Genomic DNA, 19,021 nt, shown 5'->3' with positions numbered 1-19,021 from the left:
AATAAACACATTTACACAATTCCAAAAATGGTTCTATTTGCTGCTGCTCTGGCTCTTGCTTCCACCCTGAGTGCCATTCATGAGAAGTTCCATTTGCAATCTGCAAGTCAGTTGATAACTAGGACAGATTAATTGTCACAATAGTTATTCATGTAGGAGTCATGGACTTTTCAAAGCATCACATGGTTCATCCAAAGTGTACACTTTTTTTCAACAACAGACCAGGCAGCTTTAGGATGTTACGAAAAGTTCTGACAAGAGCTGCCTTGTTGTACAAAGGTGAAGTCACACACCTCTCTCATAGGGAATATAGAAGAAGGTAGCAATTTGCTGATCGCATGTGTGATTCAGCATGTGTGATCCATTTCCACATGAGGGTCACACAGTGCTAGCCATTCATTTATGAGTTGTGTCCAGGCATGTGTTCTGCACACTAGGAAGCTGTTTGTATCTTTGGAGTATCACCTTCTATCTACATCTATTATGTCTCTTTGAGCTTATCAATTCTAATCCACTATGGTCACATCCCTAACAAGCAGCCATATGGAAGATTCTTGAGAATGCCTTTACTGACAACCACCCACCTCATGGGTCTACACTGCTGTACTGCACCATACAGGAACATTGGAATTATAAAATTAGAATGATAAAAAATCTGCAAATTTCTGGTGCAAGCCAAATGTTACCACTGAACAAAATGTTTCACCGTTAAGGTAGAAACCATAGTTCGGCCATGTGCTATGGTTACAGTCATCTAACTTGCATTAACCAGAGACATAACCACTACTTTTCTGAAATAGCAAACACTGACTATTCTGACCCTTGTCAAGTGGCCCTGGCACAGAGATAGGTATAAAAGGAGGAACAGCAACTAACCTAAGATTTCATCCTATTTTCTTCTTTCAATGAAAAGGCGAGTTTGGTCACAGACAGCAATTTCAAAATATTGCTTTTATCTTCAGATATTTTATCCTTTTCTTTTGCTAACACTTTCTAGTACTGCCTTTCCCAGTGAGGTGCCTTCCAAAGAGTGTTGGGCCACAACTCCTTTAATCCTCAACCAGCATTGCCAATGGATGATGGGAACTGTAATTGTAACCCAACATATCTGGTGGGCACTAAGTTGGGAAAAGCTATTTGTTTGGATTTCCAGACATTCAGCTAGTTGAAACTCAAACCTGTTGTTTAGTCATTGGAAAGTTAAAGGTACAACAACAATAGTGATGGGAAGGAGGCTCTCATATTCTTACCTCTTCTGGCTCAATCAGCTTGAATTCCATGCCCCTACCAGTCCAAGCAATAAAGTGAGCATTGGCTGGATCGTCAAGGAGTGTGACGAGAAACTGCCACAGCTGGAGTGACCCTCGTCTTTGGTAAGGAGGCCCTTCACGGTATACTGTGGGTTCTTGCTTCACTTTACCTGTTTACAACAACAGATACCAGTTAGAACTGATATTTAAAGAGCCTCACCTTTTCATGATATAGATTTCTCTGCTTCTCAAACAGTTTCAGAAGTGATTGCAAATCTGACTACTGGTGCATCTTTTTGCACCTCCCCTCTTATGCTTGGAAAAGTTACTTTTTTGGACTCCAGCTCCCAGAAGCCCCCAGCCAACATAGTCACTGGACATGTGGCTGGAGGACTTTGGGAAGAAATATGTGATGTAATATGCACTGGAAAAATACACCTTCCTATATATATTTTGGCCACCAAATTCATAAAAGATCTATGACTAAAACTCAGAAACATTTGGAGAATTCTTTCATAGTATGTGTCCCAAACGAGGCTGACTTTGCTGAAACAGATGGAAGGGCTGCTTTTGGCTAACCCATTTTCTGACATATCTCAGCTCACTGAAACCTTCCCAGCCCCCCATACCCTTTCACTCACCCCAAAATATGTATGTGTGTGTGTGTGTGTGTGTGTGTGTGTATTTGTGTGAAAGAAAGAGAGAGTCCAGTGCTTACCTTCCATTCTCTCTGGTACAACACAAGTATCATCAAAGTACAATCGGGCATCTTTCTCATAGGAGAACCCTAGTTAAGGGAGAAGACATATCCATTAGCTCACAAATTTTGTTTTATTCTTTTCACAGCTTGGAAAAGTTACTTTTCTGGACTAAAACTCATAGAATCCCCAGGCTACCAGGTTACTGGTACATACACAGTTAGGCTGTGCATTCCTTTTTTGCCTGTTGTCAGAAATGTTAGCTATTCAGTCACTTATTAAAGTCTGCAGGTAAGGCCCTGAAATGCTCATTTGCAAATATGCTGCCTGCTGCTTCTGTGAGTGTAAGGAGTTGTCCAGACAGTAGGTTCCCACAGGACTAGTTTCACACAGACGTGTTAAATTGCAAATGCCATTTAAAAGGTTTTGCATACAGAATAGTACCAAATCAAACAGGCTTCTTGTACTGCAGTTGCTCTGCTGGATTTCACCTGCACTAACTTTGGATTTCACCTGCACTAACTTTGCCAGTCTTCAGTTCTGCCTTTTAGACTAGCAGGGACAAGCATGGACTGTGGTTGTTAGTTGATCTAGGCAACATTTTGTTCCTACTCTATCTAGACATTGCCAGGTGGCACTGCTTCATTGGTAGTTCAAAGAGCTCTGTATACATGTGTGTGAGAAAAATGGCTTGCTCAGATAATTTTCCATTGGAGCCCGACTTTTATAGCAACTCCTGTAACCATGGCAGCTGGCAGTGCCAGCTAATGTGCCAAAGGAGGAGACAAAGTGGAAGAAACCACTCTGTGAGTAAAATATCCTTTTCTAGCAAAAGAAACTGGCAGCAGACATAGTGAATTTCTGATGGGCTTTAAAAGAACACTGTCACTATAGGCTTTCTAGCAATGGAACCAAGACAATTTGCAGTAAGATGAGGAGTATTTATCAAAATACAACATATCATCATCATCTGAATAAAACAGGCTTCCCTGGTCCAGTTAATGTGATGGTGTGAAAACATAATTCACAGTGTTATTAACAGGGTGACACACTCTCTGCAACTGCCAATTTTCTTTTTGTTGGTAGGAACAGGTAGGAGTATTTAAGAAGAGGCAGCACAGGATTCTGCAGAGAGGAGAAAGCTTTATGTGGTTGCATTAGACAATGGATCTTTTCCACCAGTACTGGAAGCAAGTTGCTCTTTTCCAGAATTTGCTGGCCAATTAATTGGATCAGTGTTTAGATATTTTAGTTTTTTGGGGGATTATAATTACCAGATATAAAACTAGCCAGCATAACTGGATGAACCAAGGAGTTTATGCCACCAAAGTCACTTTTTCATACTCTAAATAGGCCACAATTAGCATTGTGAAGATCAATCTTGTGTGATTATCCCCTTGCTGCAATGGGAAACTGAAGCTGAGAGACAGTGCCTTGCCTAAGATTACTTTTTTAGTTCATCAGTGGGATCTGAACCAGCAAGAGAAAAGGCAGAAAGTAGCAAGGAAAGAACCACCAAACAAGGCAAAGCAAGAGGAAGAAGAGAAATATCAAGTGAAGTGTAGTGTGGCCATACACCAGGAATACCCTTCTTTGGATCTCACTGTCTATAGTCTTATGCAAGCCACTCTCTTTGCCTTGGTTCCCCTTTGAATTAGGGCGACAATCACAGTCTTTGGCTGTTGTGAGGATTATTATTATTTTTTAAAATCTAAATACTTTTAACCATTATATAAATGCATGAAATGTTGTTATTAGCCAGAGCCTTGCACTGTTTCCTTGGTTTCTCCTCCTGTGTTTCAGATCTTTTAAGCAGAGATATGAAAGTCAGTGCTAATGGTTCCACAGAATTATGAGACTTGATACAAACCCTTGAGGTCATTTAATCCAACAATCTGCTTAGTGCACAGTCTATAAAACAGGATGAGGTACAGTGTTTCTGACTGTCTAACCTTTGCTTAAATACTTCCACCTAAGGAGAACCCTCTACTTTCTGGTGAGTTTGGCCATTAGGAAGTTTCTCCCAGTATCTGAAGGAAATAGGGCTCTCTTGCAACTTCTATTCATTGGTTCTAGTTTTGACCTCTGGAGCAACAGAGAGCAAATCTGCTCCATCGTCTATCTTTTAATTATGCAAAGACTGTGATCATGTCTCTTCCCCAGGCTGAACACAACCAGCTCTTTCAAGTGGTTATGAGAGAGAACATTCCCCCACCACCTTACTATTGGGATAATCACGTCCCGCTCCACATTCATGTGCCTCAATTTTATTTCAACTTTATGCAGACATGCATAACTATGTATATAGTTGACTGCTCACTTACCATCATGACTATTGGGGAAGTAGCTTCCTCCTCTCACATATGCTGACTGGCAGTTAGGCACTTCTGAAAAAAAGATGGAGAAGAAGTTAGTAATACCCTATATACACATATTTCACTTCTTATTCAGATAGACATATCTTCAAAGAAAACCCCAGATATACCAGACATACAGATTTGTGTGATTTCACTTGGCTGTTGGAAATTTTAGAGAAGTATTGTTCAAGACCCTGCCACCCCACAACAAATGCTTTGCATATTGCATCCTCCATTCAACAGGACATGAGCCTTACTGCTCCTTTATACTGAAAGATTGTAACCCTATTCAAACTTACTTCAGAATAAGCCCCATTGAGCCATGTTGCTTATTATTAAATAAAAATGTAGAGAAGCTATGGAATGTACTTTCTTCCAACAAAGAAGTTACAGTAGTTCAATGCCACTTTAACTATCATCATTCCAACCTATGGAATCCTGGTATTTGTAGTTTGGTGAGGCATTTAGAATTCCCTGCTGTAGAGTGCCAACCCTCTCCTCTGAATTACACTCCTTGAGTGGGTCATGGTATTGCTTGAATCCCTGAGGAGGAAGGATAGCAGCAGAGTACCTTGGGATCTTTAATTCAGAGAAATAAATTACAGCTTCCTAGCAGAAAAATTTAAGTACTGCTCATCAAATGATAAACCCCAGTATGATGTATCCAACTGGTAACAAACTGCCCAACATATATACTTGGAATATTTCATACTGAACAGGTCACATGATTGTCCTAAGAACACAGGAACATAGAAAGCTGCCTTAGAAGGGCCAACTGGTCCCAATATTGTCAATTTTGACTGGCAGTGGCCCTCCAGGATTTCAGGTAGGAGTCTCCTCACCCTACCACCCATCCAGTTCTAACTAGGCACAGCCATACTTAAGTTCCAAAATCAGGTGGGACTGGCTGGTGGTATGGTTGTATAACCAATGCTTCTGAATTTAAATTTGATAAAATCCTGCCTAAATTACCATGCATCAGATTACAGACAAAGGTGAATATCATGAGCAGAGAGGGTGGTCCTGCATTCCCCAAGCTGGATTCAGATGAATTTTAAATTCAGAGGGCTAAAACTCACTGGGTGGTGAGCCTATACAACTGCAGAACCCAGTAATTTATTACCTTGTCATAACAATAACTCCTGTTGCCATCAGCTGTGGAAGATTCTCATTACTGTGCAATAAGAAGCTACAGGCCTAACCAGCTCCCTGCATGGTTGTAGCTGACACGCAGAATTTACAGGAAACCATCATATTAATGTTACTGTTGCTATCATTATTTTATATCCTGCCTTTCTCCCAATAATGGGACCCAAGTTGTTGAACAGCATATTTAAAACAATACAAATTGAAAACAATACATTAAAAGCCCAACTCTAGTCAGTTTGTGAAAGCCTGATGGCACAAAAATGTTTTGATCTGCTGACGGAAAGCGATCAGGGATGGGGCCATCCTGGCCTCTCAAGGAAAGGAAGAAGTATGGGAGAAGGTCATCTCCCTTTTCCCACCAAACAAGACTGAGATGGTGGTAGGACAGAAAGAGGGGATTCTTCAGCTCTAATGATCTCTAATGGGGTCATAAAGCAAGATACAGTCCTTGCAGGCAAACCCCTGCAATGGAATCTCATGTCTTCTCCAAACCAATGCAAATAATAGTCCCAGCAAGCAAAACTTCCAGTTATTCAAATTCCTGAGATGGTTATAGGGTGTTCAGACAAGTGAGATGAAAAGATAAATCCAAAACTAAGAAAATTGATGCATTTTTTAAAAATCAATACCGTAATCATGTTTGAGGGCCTGCTGTTTCAAACCTCTATACATCAGCACATAAAAATAAAGTATAAATAGGACTATGAACATATGAAGCTGCCACATATAGACTCAAGAGCACTGGTGCATATAGCTCCGTACTATTTATTGTGATGCAATTGACTGTCCAGGATCCCTGCATAATGGTCTTTCCACTAGACAATGATTTGAAATGGAAGTATCAGAGGTCTAATTTAAGACTTTTTGCACGAAAAGCATATGCTTTATCACTAAGGGGATCTATGGTCCCTCCTAAAATTTCCTGGTATCTAGGGGAAAACAGGTTCCACAGAGAAAATAGGCCCCTGATATAAATTATTCTGACTCTTCTCCATGTGCTAGGATTAATTATGTACTGGGATTAGGTGTAAAAAGGCAAGATGAATCAACAAGTAAATAGGAGATGTCCTGAACTGGTGGACAATAATATGATCCCTTGAAAATCAGGTACATCATATTGTTCCTGGATGTTGTAACATGATCCACCTCATTGCTACAGCTGTCTCTCCCCAGGAGGCACTGCCTTCCCCATAGCATGGGGAGGAAATCCTTATGAACCTAAAGGTTAGACTGGAAAGGGTATCCAAACCACTCCCAGGGGGAGGATCTAAAATTCAAACTTCATATTTTGCATTCTCTCCAAGAACACGTGAGAAGGGAAAGAAGAGGGGAACAAATTCTTTCAACTTTAGATCTTCTTCCATCTGTTCCACCCTGCCTCTGAGAGGTCATGGTATTTTTAGGCCTAAGGCGATTTGCAGTTATGGGGTGGGCCCAGCACCAACAGCAGCTGCACAATCTAACAAGCAATCAGGCATTCCCTTCCTTACAACCCTTCCCCCCCCCCCATCCAAATGTACCAGAGGGAGTGTTCAGAAGTGACCCAGCGTCAACTGCAGGTTCACAGCTATCCAGCAGAGAAGAGCTGCTGGGTAGAGCTTTTGTATAGGAGCATGCAAGCCTGTTTCCCTCTTCCTCTCCATGCCACACCATCCTCCCCTGGCTGCCCTCCATTAATACGCTTCAGATTATGGAAGCTTAGATTCCACTACATCTGTTGAATGCCTGATTTTTAAATCTATTTTTTTAAGCCAGAAAGAGACACTCTAGCATTCTAAGTAGGTTAAACGTTGCCACAAAAGGCAGCTGCTGCTCCCTGTTTCCCTTCAGCAGAAAGAGCACAAGCTACAGTTTTCAAATAATGGTGGGATGAGGTGGGAAAAGATAAGAAGAAGCCTCAGAAAGAAATATAGCAAACAGAGCAGAGGAGCAACAGGTGGGTGGTCTATGATGTCCTCCATCTCTCTTCCTGGTGAGAACAAGAGAGGAACAAGTGCTGCAATACCTTGTTAAGCACAGCAAATGCTACATACACAAACAAACACATACATGGTTCTATGCAAAAGATATCTATACATTCCTCACAGAGTGTATCTATAGTGCACATTTATAGCGGCTTAAAAAACAACAACCAATGTTTTCTTAACCAGTTTTGACATAATAGATAGTTTCATTTAACACAGTATATTGTTTCTTTGCATTTTAAGAATAAAATTTTGTAAGCTTTTAATCTACACATATCCTTCATATCTGTACCTGTTTTTATGCTGTAAGGCCCAGCACTGGTAGAAAAAGCAGGATATAAAGTAAACAAACAAATAAATAAAAATGTTGCAACTGGATGGTGTAGAACTACAAAAGGTGAGAATCATTAGGCCTTTGTAGTTTTTTTTTTTTGGCTGCAACTCTTGGCACCTTGAGCCAGTGCATCCAATAATGAAGGATATTTGGAACTGCAGTTCAGGAATACCAGGAGGGCCACATGGTTCACATTTCTGCACTACAAAGACACTGAAGTTTCAAAATGTCCATATTATTTCTGAGGAATATAAAGAATGCTGTGCACACAAAGGAAACAGAGCAGGGATTATTTCACCACCCCATGGGTTTGAGAGGCATAATGAATGTAATGCAGAATGAATACTGATGATATTGAGGCACGTTATATACAGATGACAGTTATTGAAAACAATAGTCCATTTGTATACAAGGCCAAGAGAGACCCAAGCCACTCACCTGAATCAATGCAGTAGTCCCTGGGCTCTTGCTTGATTCCCATTGGAGACTGGAATCCATGTGCCTGAGCCCCTGGAATGCCTGGCACCCCATGATCATACAGCGGGTCATGGTATTCTTGTTTGAATCCCTGAGGAGGAAGGGTGGCAGCAGGGACAATAGGCTCTGACATCTGCCTGTGGTAAATTGGACGATTGTCCCCAGAAAGCCCGGTTGGAGGATATGGGTGGCAGGGTTCAGACATCTGTCTCTGAAACCTTGGTAAAAATAAGATAAAAAGAGAGTGAGAGTGCATATTAGTGCTAACCACAGTTAACAGATCCCATTATGGTCTTCCTTGAGGTTGTACTACTATACAAACCAAGTAAACCCTGACACAAGGAGGCTTTCAAAACTCTGTTTCAGCCCAAGAAATCATATATTTAGAGAGCAGACATAACAGAAATGCATTTATATTACGAATAGCCTAATGCAATGTGACAACATCATTCTGTTACGATGGGGCAGAACAGGGTGGTTGCCAGTTGTACTTGTGGAACGATGACCAAGGGCAAGGGGCATTCAACCTTGTCTGCCCACAAGGTGCTCACATCAGGATCACTTTGTAGCAAAACACATACCCAGTTTTGAAAATGAGTTCTAGAGCAAGTGGAGCTATAATCTAAACAAAGAGCTGCTACAGGACAGTGATGCTGAAACACAGCATCCAATGGGCCCAAACTACAGATTTGTTCTTATAAATCTGCCATCAAGTCGGCTTCAACTGATGGCAAACCTATGAATGAGAGGCCTCCTAAACAGACTGTACCTGCTCTTGTCTTGCAAACTCAGGTCTATGGCTTTCTTGATTCGGTCTGTCCACCTCTAAGGCAGTCTTTTTCTTTTCTTGCTGACCCAGCTTTACCAAGTAATATTCAGTGAGCATTAGGTTTCAGAGAATCATAGACTCATAGAATCGTAGAGTTGGAAGAGACCACAAGGGGCATCCAGTCCAACCCCCTGCCATGCAGAAAATCCAAATCAAAGCACCCCTGACAGATGGCCATCCAGCCTCTGCTTAAAGACCTCCAAAGAAGGAGACTCCACTACACTCCAAGGAAGTTTATTCCACTGTTAAACAGCCCTTACTGTCAGGAAGTTCCTCCTAATGTTGAGGTGGAATTTCTTTTCCTGCAGCTTGGATCCATTGTTCCTGGTCCTGTTCTCTGGAACAGCAGAAAACAAGCTTGTTCCCTCCTCAATGTGACACCCCTTCAAAAATTTAAACAGGGCTATCATATCACCTCTTAATCTTCTTCTCTCCAGGCTAAACATCCCCAGCTCCCTAAGTCGTTCCTCATAGGACATGGTTTCCAGACCCTTCACCATTTTAGCTGCCCTCCTTTGGACACGCTCCAGTTTCTCAATGTCCTTTTTGAATTGTGGTGCCCAGAACGGGACACAATATTGCAGGTGGGGCTTGGCCAAAGCAGAATACAGTGGCACTATTACTTCTCTGGAATGGAATGGAAACAAAAGAATGGAAACAAAAAGCAAGGGGATTCCCTGAGCTTCATCAATCTCTTAGCCAACATCTTTATAACTGACTCCATCAACGTCTGTTTTTTAAAAAATAAGTTACACAACAAGTCTGGAAAGAGAAATATTTTTTTCTTGCCTGTGTTAATTGTCAGTGTTCTAACAAGTGTAAGGCAAATGTCAGGGGGTTTGCATACTGAGTCCTCCTTGCTTGTTTCAAATTATTACTTTTGGTGGGTTTTTTTTTTTACATTTTAAAGTGAATCAATTAAAAAATAGCACTTTTAAAATAAGCTATATTACTTGGCACTTATGAGTAACAACCAACAAATTACCCACAAAGGTTTTTTAAAAAGGTTTATAATCACTGTTAGTTCTCCTGCACCAGTAATATTTCCAAGCTTTGCTCAAGCCCCCCAATGTTTGTATTTTCACTGAAAAACAGCTGAATTGGAATACAGTGGTAGCAATGAGGGGGTGAGAGCACCAGTGTGGTGTAGCAGTTTGAGCACTGGACTACAACTCTGGAGACTAGGGTTCAATTCTCCTCTCAGACAGGAAACCCACTGGGTGACCTTGGGTGAGGCACACACTCTCAGCCTCAGAAACCTGTGATAGGTTCACCTTAGGGTCACCACAAGTTGGAAATGACTTGAAGGCACACAACAACAAGAGGGTGGAAGTGGGCTGAAATTCAGGCACCATGAGGGGGCAGTATCAAAAGAAAATCCACTTATTGACCTCTGCAGAAACACCAGAGATAGTCCTTTCATGGCAACCAGGCCTTCAGCAGATCAAGAACATCCCCAGTGAGAGGAATGAGCAACTTGCTCTTTGTTGAAGAACAGGAATGCAGCACTCTGCTATGGCCACATTTCACTCTGCTGAAGCAAACAAGAGGTTACATAATTCTGAATCTATTCAGCAATCTGTGAATACCAAGTGGCTGCTAATCTGCCTACAAAGCTAGGGATTAAGCCTTTAACTCTCCATGCAGAAGGAAATATGCGTGCTTTCGGGAAAGCATTTATGCTGTATAGGACACATAGAGCACGCTCCTGGCACGAGAGCAATGGAGCTCACAGTTAGAGCTAATGTTTTAACTTAAAACCTGCTGGGAGTGCCACTTCACTCTTGGAATTTCCAGTATCCTGGGGAGATAATTTGAGGGGAGTCAGAAAAGAGCAGATTACACAGCAATTGTTTTCTTTTAACAGGATTTTTGTACAAGCCAGGCTGGGGATTTTGGGAGTTGTAGTCCCCAAAGGTAAAATTTCCAAGCTCTAGTCTGGATGCTAGCCAAGCACCCTTGATTCTTGATCCGATACTGATACTCTTCAAGGGCTAATTGGACTTGAGAGAGCTAAATCCAATTATTAGTCCCAGCTAGAGTAGACCTATCAAATCAACTGTTAAATGGTAAGTAGATCCCAATTATACTTTTAATGGGTCTGCTTTATTTGGGACTAGTAATTGGATTTAGACCTACATGTGTGGGAAAGGACTAGAGAGAAGCAGGTTCATTTTCCCTAGGTACCCATTTTTTTCCATAGGAACCAACTGGGTGGACCAGACAAGTTAAGTCGTCAGAGGAATTAAATAGGGGGACAGGGTAAAGAAAAGAAAAGCTTGAACTCCTTAGATCTTTGATTCTCATGTATGAGAGGCTATTGGCAAACAAACACCCTCTCCCTCTGCTGAATTCTGCAGCATCCCAGCACCTTGAAAGGCAAGTACTATCAATCAATGCCTTTCCCAAGCATGAAAAAGCACTCAGGCTCCATTTGGCCCTGTAACACAATCCTCTGCAGCTGACAGGCCCAGATTACTCTACTTCCGATCCTTGTCCTTCTAACCTTTCTGAATGAAATTTTAGAGCTGTGCTGGTATGGCCTCTGCAGGAAGAGGCACTTCCAGATAGGACTGTGCAGAGTGTCCCTAGCATAGCTTTAAGGTCATTGGGAACTCATGGCCAGGTGGTGGTGTGTTTGTCTAAAAAGCAACTTTAGATACCCAGTCAACTTCAAATTGATTGGGTCACTGGGAAATATGATATGAGATTTCTATCTGGAGGTAAGCTCTTCTTTTGAAGTTTTAATTTATGTTCCTGTGGTGTTTCTAAACTAGTATTGATGAATAAAATATTTCTCATTTCATTCTACAGAAAACAGATTAACTGTGCTGTGTGCTGAGCCCCAGCCAATGCTCCTCCCAGCTGCTTTAACTGCTCCCACATGGGTATCGACCCAATAGTGCAAGACTTGGGAATCTTTGGCCCTCCAGACTTCAACTCCCAGAAGCTTCAAACAGTAAGGCCAATGCTAATGTATTATGGGAACTATAGTCCCAAAAGGATCCCAACTCCTGTAATACCAGCATAGCTTTGAGATACATCAAGGTACATACACAAAATCTGACTGGATTTCTCAGAAAGTCCTGCCTGCTAACTGCTGGTTAACATCAGGATGGCATCTGCAAGGCTCTGCAACCATGCAAATAGTATATGCAATACTTTGAGATGTTCCCAGCAGTATGAAGCTGAAAAATCTAAAGTGACTGAAAAGGCAGAGTGGTTTTCTCAACAATAAACAGTGAACCTGCATGGGAAACCAACTTCTGCTCTCACTGTGAAATGCTATTGCTTCAGACATCTCTTGCATGGCTTCCAGATAACTAGCAACAATCTGTAGCTAAGACTGAGGGGCTGTATAGACCGGCATCAAAAGCCAGCATGGGGGTGGAGTGGGGGCGAGACATCCACATGATGCATGCCCCGACTCTGCCCTCATGCTAGTGTCACACTGCGCGCCCCACCACATGGCGGGTGTGTCATGGTGCGCCTCTGGTGCTGTGTCCAAATTATGCAGTGGCAAAGGAACACAGAAAAGCAGCGGTCCCGGCAGCCATAGCTCCTTTTCCATGGTGCAAAAAGGCTAGATTGGGGCTGCGGTGCGCAGTTGCTACGGGCCCCAATCTGGCAAAGGAAGAGATGGCTTCAGGCTACCCCTTAGGGGCGGTCTGTATAGCCTGTGAGTTCCCAAGAAGAGTCAGGGAATGAGAGAGGCACACAAATGGAAGAAAAGTTATGGTCGTAAGTTCCACTTCCTACAGAAACTGCATGGGGAATCTGGAATATCACAGCAGTTACAGAATAAAAGAGGAGAATAAAAGACCCAGAATACCAACAATCTCTAATGCATGCATGTATAGGGAGCTGTCTAGAAAATCCAGATTTATTATGAAAGATGTCTGTGTCAAGATCCAGTTTGTGTGTGTGTGTGGGGGGGGGGGGCTTAAATTTTTGACACATTTTGTCACATCTGATACAAGGAAAGTAACACCCAATCAATCTAAAGATTAATGACAATGATAATGACAAGATCAATACAGATGCAGGATGGGATAAAATGTGGGCAACCACAAGGGGTCTGATAGCTGTCCTATTTCTGGCTCCCCATGGGGAGCTAGCTCTGCATCTTTTTTTTGTAATGTGAAGTGATCTAGAAGTTTATCCTTCTCAAAAGATAAATCATGCACTCATGTTCTACTTGTGGGTTTCCCACAGGTAGAATGCTAGACTAGATAGCCCTTCCACTTGATCCAGTGTAGCTTTTCTTATGTTCCTTTTCCCCTACGACACTGAGCAGCAAGTTTTCTGTATCTGAAGATGAGAAGGAGGGAGCATTGAGAGGCCTGCCATTTCAGTGCTCCATTTTAGAACGTACTGTTCAGAATGCTAGTGATTCCATTAAAATCATAGACAAACACACACACCAAACCCAAACCTTCAGCACATGCATTGGCAACTGTAGCTCTTCATATCTTGCTGAAATGCAACACTCATTCACCACTCTCTATCTGCTTCATCACACTAGGGGCAAACAGGATTTAAACGAGAGTTAAACAAGAGTTAAACAGGAAATGTTGGGTGATAAACACCAGACATTTCCTGTTTAACTCTCGTTTAACTCTTGTTTAAACCCTGTTTGCCCCCTAGTGTGATTACTGCTGATGGGAGTTGCATCTAACAACATCTAGCAGGCCACAGTTACCCAACTCTACTTTAGCATGTATTGAGAATACACTATCCCTGTGGCAGCACGAGAAGCAGAAATCAGTTCCTTTATATATGCCACTCAGTGTTCCTGAGATACCAAGCCAAAAAAAAAAAAAAATCAACTATGAGTCATACTTCTCAAGATGTGGATGTTTGCCTTGATTCCAAAGCAGATACATTTCACAGTTTCAAAGAATCAAAATTGCCATTTGTAAACAGCCTAGGAATAAAGGTAATCAAGGGAATGCATTCCTGCAATAAGTCAAACGTTTTTCTTCTTCTTCTCAGTTTCTTTCCCTACTTAAAGGTGTATGCCGAGCCTTAATATAACAAGTTTCACCAAAGTGGAGGTGTGTATGTATTAGCAAACCTGACATTGATGCTTCAATTTCACTGCAGTTGAAGTCATCTGAGTATATATACAGGTTACACAAAAGTCAGTTCTTTTTGGTGTCATTTCCCCTTTGACCTCACTGTCTAAAATTCCAAACTTCCTACCATACATACTGTATATATACCAGAAATCTTGGACAACACTCCATGCATCTGACCAAGTGGGCTAAGTCTCCATGAAAACTCAGGCTATACAAATGAAATTGTTAATCTTTAAAATACCTATGAAATCCAGTATTAATCTTACCTAGAGCTTGTGGTTGTTGTGTTCCTTCAAGTTGACTCCACTTTATCATGACCTAGGGTTTCCTCAGAAGAGGTCTATCATTGCCTTCCTCAAAGAGTATGATTTTCCCAAGGTAGGCAAGTCAGTGGGTTTCCATGTCTGAGTGGGAATTTGAATTGTGGTCTCCTGGAGTCCTAGTCCAACACTAAATCCACTACACCAGTGGTTGCCAAACTTTGGTCCTCAAGATGTTTTGGACTTCAGCTTGTAGAATTCCTGACTGCTGGCTAAGCAGGCTAGGGCTTCTGGGAGTTGAAGTTCAAAACATCTAGAGGATCAAAGTATGGGAATCACTACACTACTATGCACTACACCATAGAGTAGACCCATGGAAATTAATGAAGTATGAGTTAGTTGTGGCAAACAAGCCCCCTTCATTTCACTCTAGGTAGGATTACTGTTGGATCTTGCCCTTTGCTGTTTTCATCCTACCTGAAAATGTTTCTTTCATTTTTCTCTTTACCTGTGTTCTGTTGGATACTGGTTTTCAGGCATCATCTTTGGCATCTGCATGGGTTGGTGAGGTGGCCGAGGTACAGCGAAGGTTTGCTGCCTTGGTTCCTGAAGAGCATGAGGGACAGGTGGAGGAGGGGCTCCCTGCAAAGGGCCTGCTGTGGTGGCAACATGAGTGGGAGGCTGCACAGGTGCTGCTGGAAGAGGTGGGGGAGGAAGGGGGCCGCTCTGGAGTGCAGGGGATGCTGGGGTAGTAGGTGGAGTTAATGGCTTGAACCCGGCAGGGGGCTTCCTGTCATAGGCACTGTGCAAACAAAGAAACAGAGAGGAGCACAATATAGATCAGCCACAACAACCATGTACAGGGCTTTGACTTGCTGTTCTTGACAGCTCAGGCTTGTCTGCATTTCATGGTTGTCAAGAAGTAACAGTTAAGGTTGTTCGCAGCCCCAAGGGAATCTTTGTACTTCAGGCAAGCGACAAACAGGCTGAGTCATAGGGCTCATTTTAAAACACTTCTCTAACCATTTTCTCAGAGATTATTGTAATTTTCTATTGTTCTCCCCCCCCCCGCCAGTGTTTTCTTTCAAAGAATTAAATCTATTGTACCAAGGGTATGTGTGAAGAGGACTCCCTTCTCCCCATTTCTCTATTAATTAACAAGAATTTGTTGTAGTGTGAGAGGCAAACAAGTCTGCCATGTCTCTCACATAGCATTTCTGCAGATTGTTTCAATGGTAACTTTCCACCCTATGTGAGTCTATAAAGCAGTGGTTCCCAACCTTCCTAATGCCGCGACCCTTTAATACAGTTCCTTATGTTGTGGTGACCCCCAACCATGAAATTATTTTCGTTGCTACTTCATAACTGTAATTAAAAAGGTGTTTTCCAATGGTCTTAGGCGACCCCCATGAAAGGGTCCTTCGACCCCCAAAGGGGCCCCGACCCACAGGTTGGGAACTATTGCTATAAAGAAAGTGTGTACACATGTTTATGAAGGTTCTGAGTACCTGTGTCACTAGGATGGCATAAGACAGGCATAAGTTATTTTTATGTTGGATGGTACAAACAGCTATACGTTTTCTCCTCCTCCTGACCCAATGTTTACAAATTTTCTACATGTAAGAAAGGTATTGTATGAATTGGCCAAGACACCAATAAATTTTGAGACTGTTTTGTACTTAGTAGTATTGGTGGCTTTTTAAATTCCAGTGAAATAGTGATCCTTTAGCATATTCCAATTACTGTGCACACCACAACACAAAACACTTTTGGGATTTTTAACCTGGCCGTTGTTGTTGCTGCTCTTATAATGAGCCTTCAAATAGATTCTGATTTAGGGCAACCCTATCATAGTGTTTCTTGGCAAGATCCCTTCAAACGAGGTTTGACATTTTGTGTTCCTCTTCGACTAAGAGTGTATGACTTGCTCAAGTAGGTTTCTATGGCTGAGTGGGAATTTAATCCTGCTCTCCAACAGTGCAAGTCCAACACTCAAACTACAACATCACACTCACTTTCATGGGGTATAGAGTAATGTTTACTATTACTCCTCCCACATAAACCCTTAGTTTAAACCATTAGTCAAGCCATTTGAATATAGGAAATAATTAGTGTGGTGCAGAAGGGCTTACACTGGAGTGAGAAAAGTGCTGCCCTGCTAGATATGGTTGGATTGCAATACCAATCATCCCTCACCACTGACTGTGGCGATTAAGGTTGATGGGGGCTGCATCCCAACAATGTTTGAGGCCCCACACATTTCCCATCCCTGGTATAAACAAAAACAAATCTGGGTTGGTTTTTCCCCAGACTTTCATATCCAAAACTTGTTCCCACTTTGTTTCCTTGCCCCTTCTATATATGCACTGGGCTGGATGTTGTTGACCCCCAAGCTTGATCCCTACTAGGGAAACCTTCAAAGAGCAACTCCTTAGAGAAGTAATTTGACTTGGGGAATTTGACAAAGGCTACTTCATTTTGCATGGCAACAAAGATCTGAGCCACTCCACATTACAGTGGTTTCAATTTTCTGCATAGCTGGGGAATACTGCTAAGCTGCGATGGAACTAAAGCAAAATCAATTCAAATATTTTTTATGATGATCCATGTTCTTACACAGTCTACCTGCTCTGTCCATCCCACACACACTTTAGCTTAAACCAGGTAGACTCTGGGTTTTTTATTAGCACAAGTGAGACAAACAGCAACTGTTGTAAATGAGAGTCCATCTGCCACTCAATTGTGCCCAATCCAGTTTCCATGTTTCCTCCTCTTCATGCCCCCTCCCCAAATACCCAAAGACATCTTATCTGTATACTTCAAATCCTATCCTACTTACCAATAGTTGTAGAGGCACTTTTCTCCATAGTTAGCACAGAGAACCTGTTCATGGCTACAGTTTGACAGCTCAGAAGAAGGGCTGTGGAGTTCCCTCTTGATCTTTGCTGGGGGTGGTGCATGAAGTACCACTGGATTAAAAAAAGTGAAAGAAAATAAACAAACATGTAATAAATCAGTCATATCTCAGTACTATTACATACTCCTGGAAAGAGTAACCATCACATACAGACAACCAGTTGTTAATCATTGCTCCACAACTCAACACACAATGCATGCTATTATTGTCATTCAGATGGTATTGCAATGCAGCTCCTATCAGCTCTAGTCAACCTAGCCAATGGTGGGGGACGATGGGAGCTGAAGCCGAACAGCATCTAGAGGACCACACATTCTGCATTCCTGTCATGGCACTATATATTGATGAACACCCATACACAGCACTTTCATTTTAGCTTCTTGACTTCACAGGTTACTGTTTTTTTGTTGGTTTTTTTTAAAGAAAAACACATATCTAAGTTTCAACCTGTGATAATGTGTCAGTGCTATGGAGGCTTTGTGAATGGTATTAAGTATGCTTGGATGCAACAGACATTCAGTAGATGCAGTGAGAGATCAGCTGGTTACAGCCACAATATTGAGGAAGGAGGGGAGAGATGGGAAAGGCTAAAAATGTGAAAGTGTCCTGGTGACTATCTCAAAGCAGTCATTTGCAAGATTGACACTACATCTAAATACATGTTTTGATCAAGCTGGTGTGAAGCAAACAGAAGCGGGCTGAGAAGGTCAGACTATACCCATGGAGGAATTTAGCATTTACTTTGGGATCAAAATAATAGACAGAGCTGTGCATCTTGGATAGGAATGCAAGACAGCAACCAAGTTCAAATCATCTCACTCTTCCTACAGTATTTCCAGTTTCAGTTTAAAGCATATGGTAAGGTACACTATGCTGAAGTGCTGTACAAACAGGATGAGTCTAGAATAGAGTTGACGAACCTCAGGCCCTGGAGCTGAATCTGGCCCTCTGGGAGTAAGACAGCCAGGGATCTTCCCCATAGCATCACTATTTGGTTGTTTCTCCAGAATCTGTGACCCTTCTCCTCCCTTGTTGAAATGTCTCTTCTAAAGTTTAGTTACTAGCAGAAAAAAGTTTTAAACTACAATATCTTGGTATTTGTGGTCCTACTTTTTTCCCCTTGGCCCTGCCCTCCAATGGAATTCTGCCCTGGAGAACTTCTCTGAAATTGAATGTGGTCTCTGGATAGTCTCTCCATGTTGGGGAAAAGAGGTTTCTCATTTTTATTATGGAACAAACTTGGCCACAGCTATCTATAGTAGGAGAAGACTAGTAACAGTTGACAGGAGTTCTATAGGATACTGCTTTAAAAACATACACCCTGCAGTTGAAATATAGGGCAATTACTGTACAAACACTGAACAAAAAGGGAAGGATACTGTAAAAGTCCCACCAGTGGTATTACCTTTCCGTGGTGAGTACTGCACTGAGGGAGGCATGATAAACCTCCTTTATCAATAATGAAACAAGATATAGTGGCAGAAAATGAGACTCTCAGGTCAGATGGCACTCAGGACAACTATGAGTAGAGCTGTGGCTAATGGCACAATTGGGCTGAAGCTGAAACTATGTTCAACTGTTGACATGCTCAGAAGCAAAAGGAAAGTTCAAAGCTGCACAACACATATCATAGGAATATGGAACATGAAAAGCCTGAATCAAATGCTAGACATACTAAAACAATAAGTGGAACATATAAAGATGG

General features: G+C 41.9%; 1 protein-coding gene across 4 annotated transcripts in view; it reads right to left on the bottom strand.

Moving 5' to 3' along the window:
• Positions 1-19,021, bottom strand: part of ETV5 (ETS variant transcription factor 5) — a 58,809-nt gene that overhangs the window by 14,862 nt on the left and 24,926 nt on the right. For all 4 annotated transcript variants that reach the window (XM_089509410.1, XM_089509411.1, XM_089509412.1 and 1 more), the window contains 6 exons: positions 17,239-17,368; positions 14,908-15,201; positions 8,191-8,447; positions 4,273-4,335; positions 1,969-2,037; positions 1,251-1,420 (listed from right to left, as the gene is read on the bottom strand). In XM_089509410.1, the coding sequence (XP_089365536.1) occupies positions 1,251-1,420; positions 1,969-2,037; positions 4,273-4,335; positions 8,191-8,447; positions 14,908-15,201; positions 17,239-17,368 (983 nt within the window). The remainder of the gene's footprint in view (positions 1-1,250; positions 1,421-1,968; positions 2,038-4,272; positions 4,336-8,190; positions 8,448-14,907; positions 15,202-17,238; positions 17,369-19,021) is intronic.

Source organism: Sceloporus occidentalis, unplaced genomic scaffold (genome assembly GCF_023333645.1).
Source record: "Sceloporus occidentalis isolate IW3139 unplaced genomic scaffold, rSceOcc1.0.p SCAF_2, whole genome shotgun sequence".
In the NCBI taxonomy this organism is placed as follows: Eukaryota; Metazoa; Chordata; class Lepidosauria; order Squamata; family Phrynosomatidae; genus Sceloporus; species Sceloporus occidentalis.
Note: the sequence above shows the minus strand (reverse complement) of the source record. Positions and strands in the feature narration are given on the sequence as shown.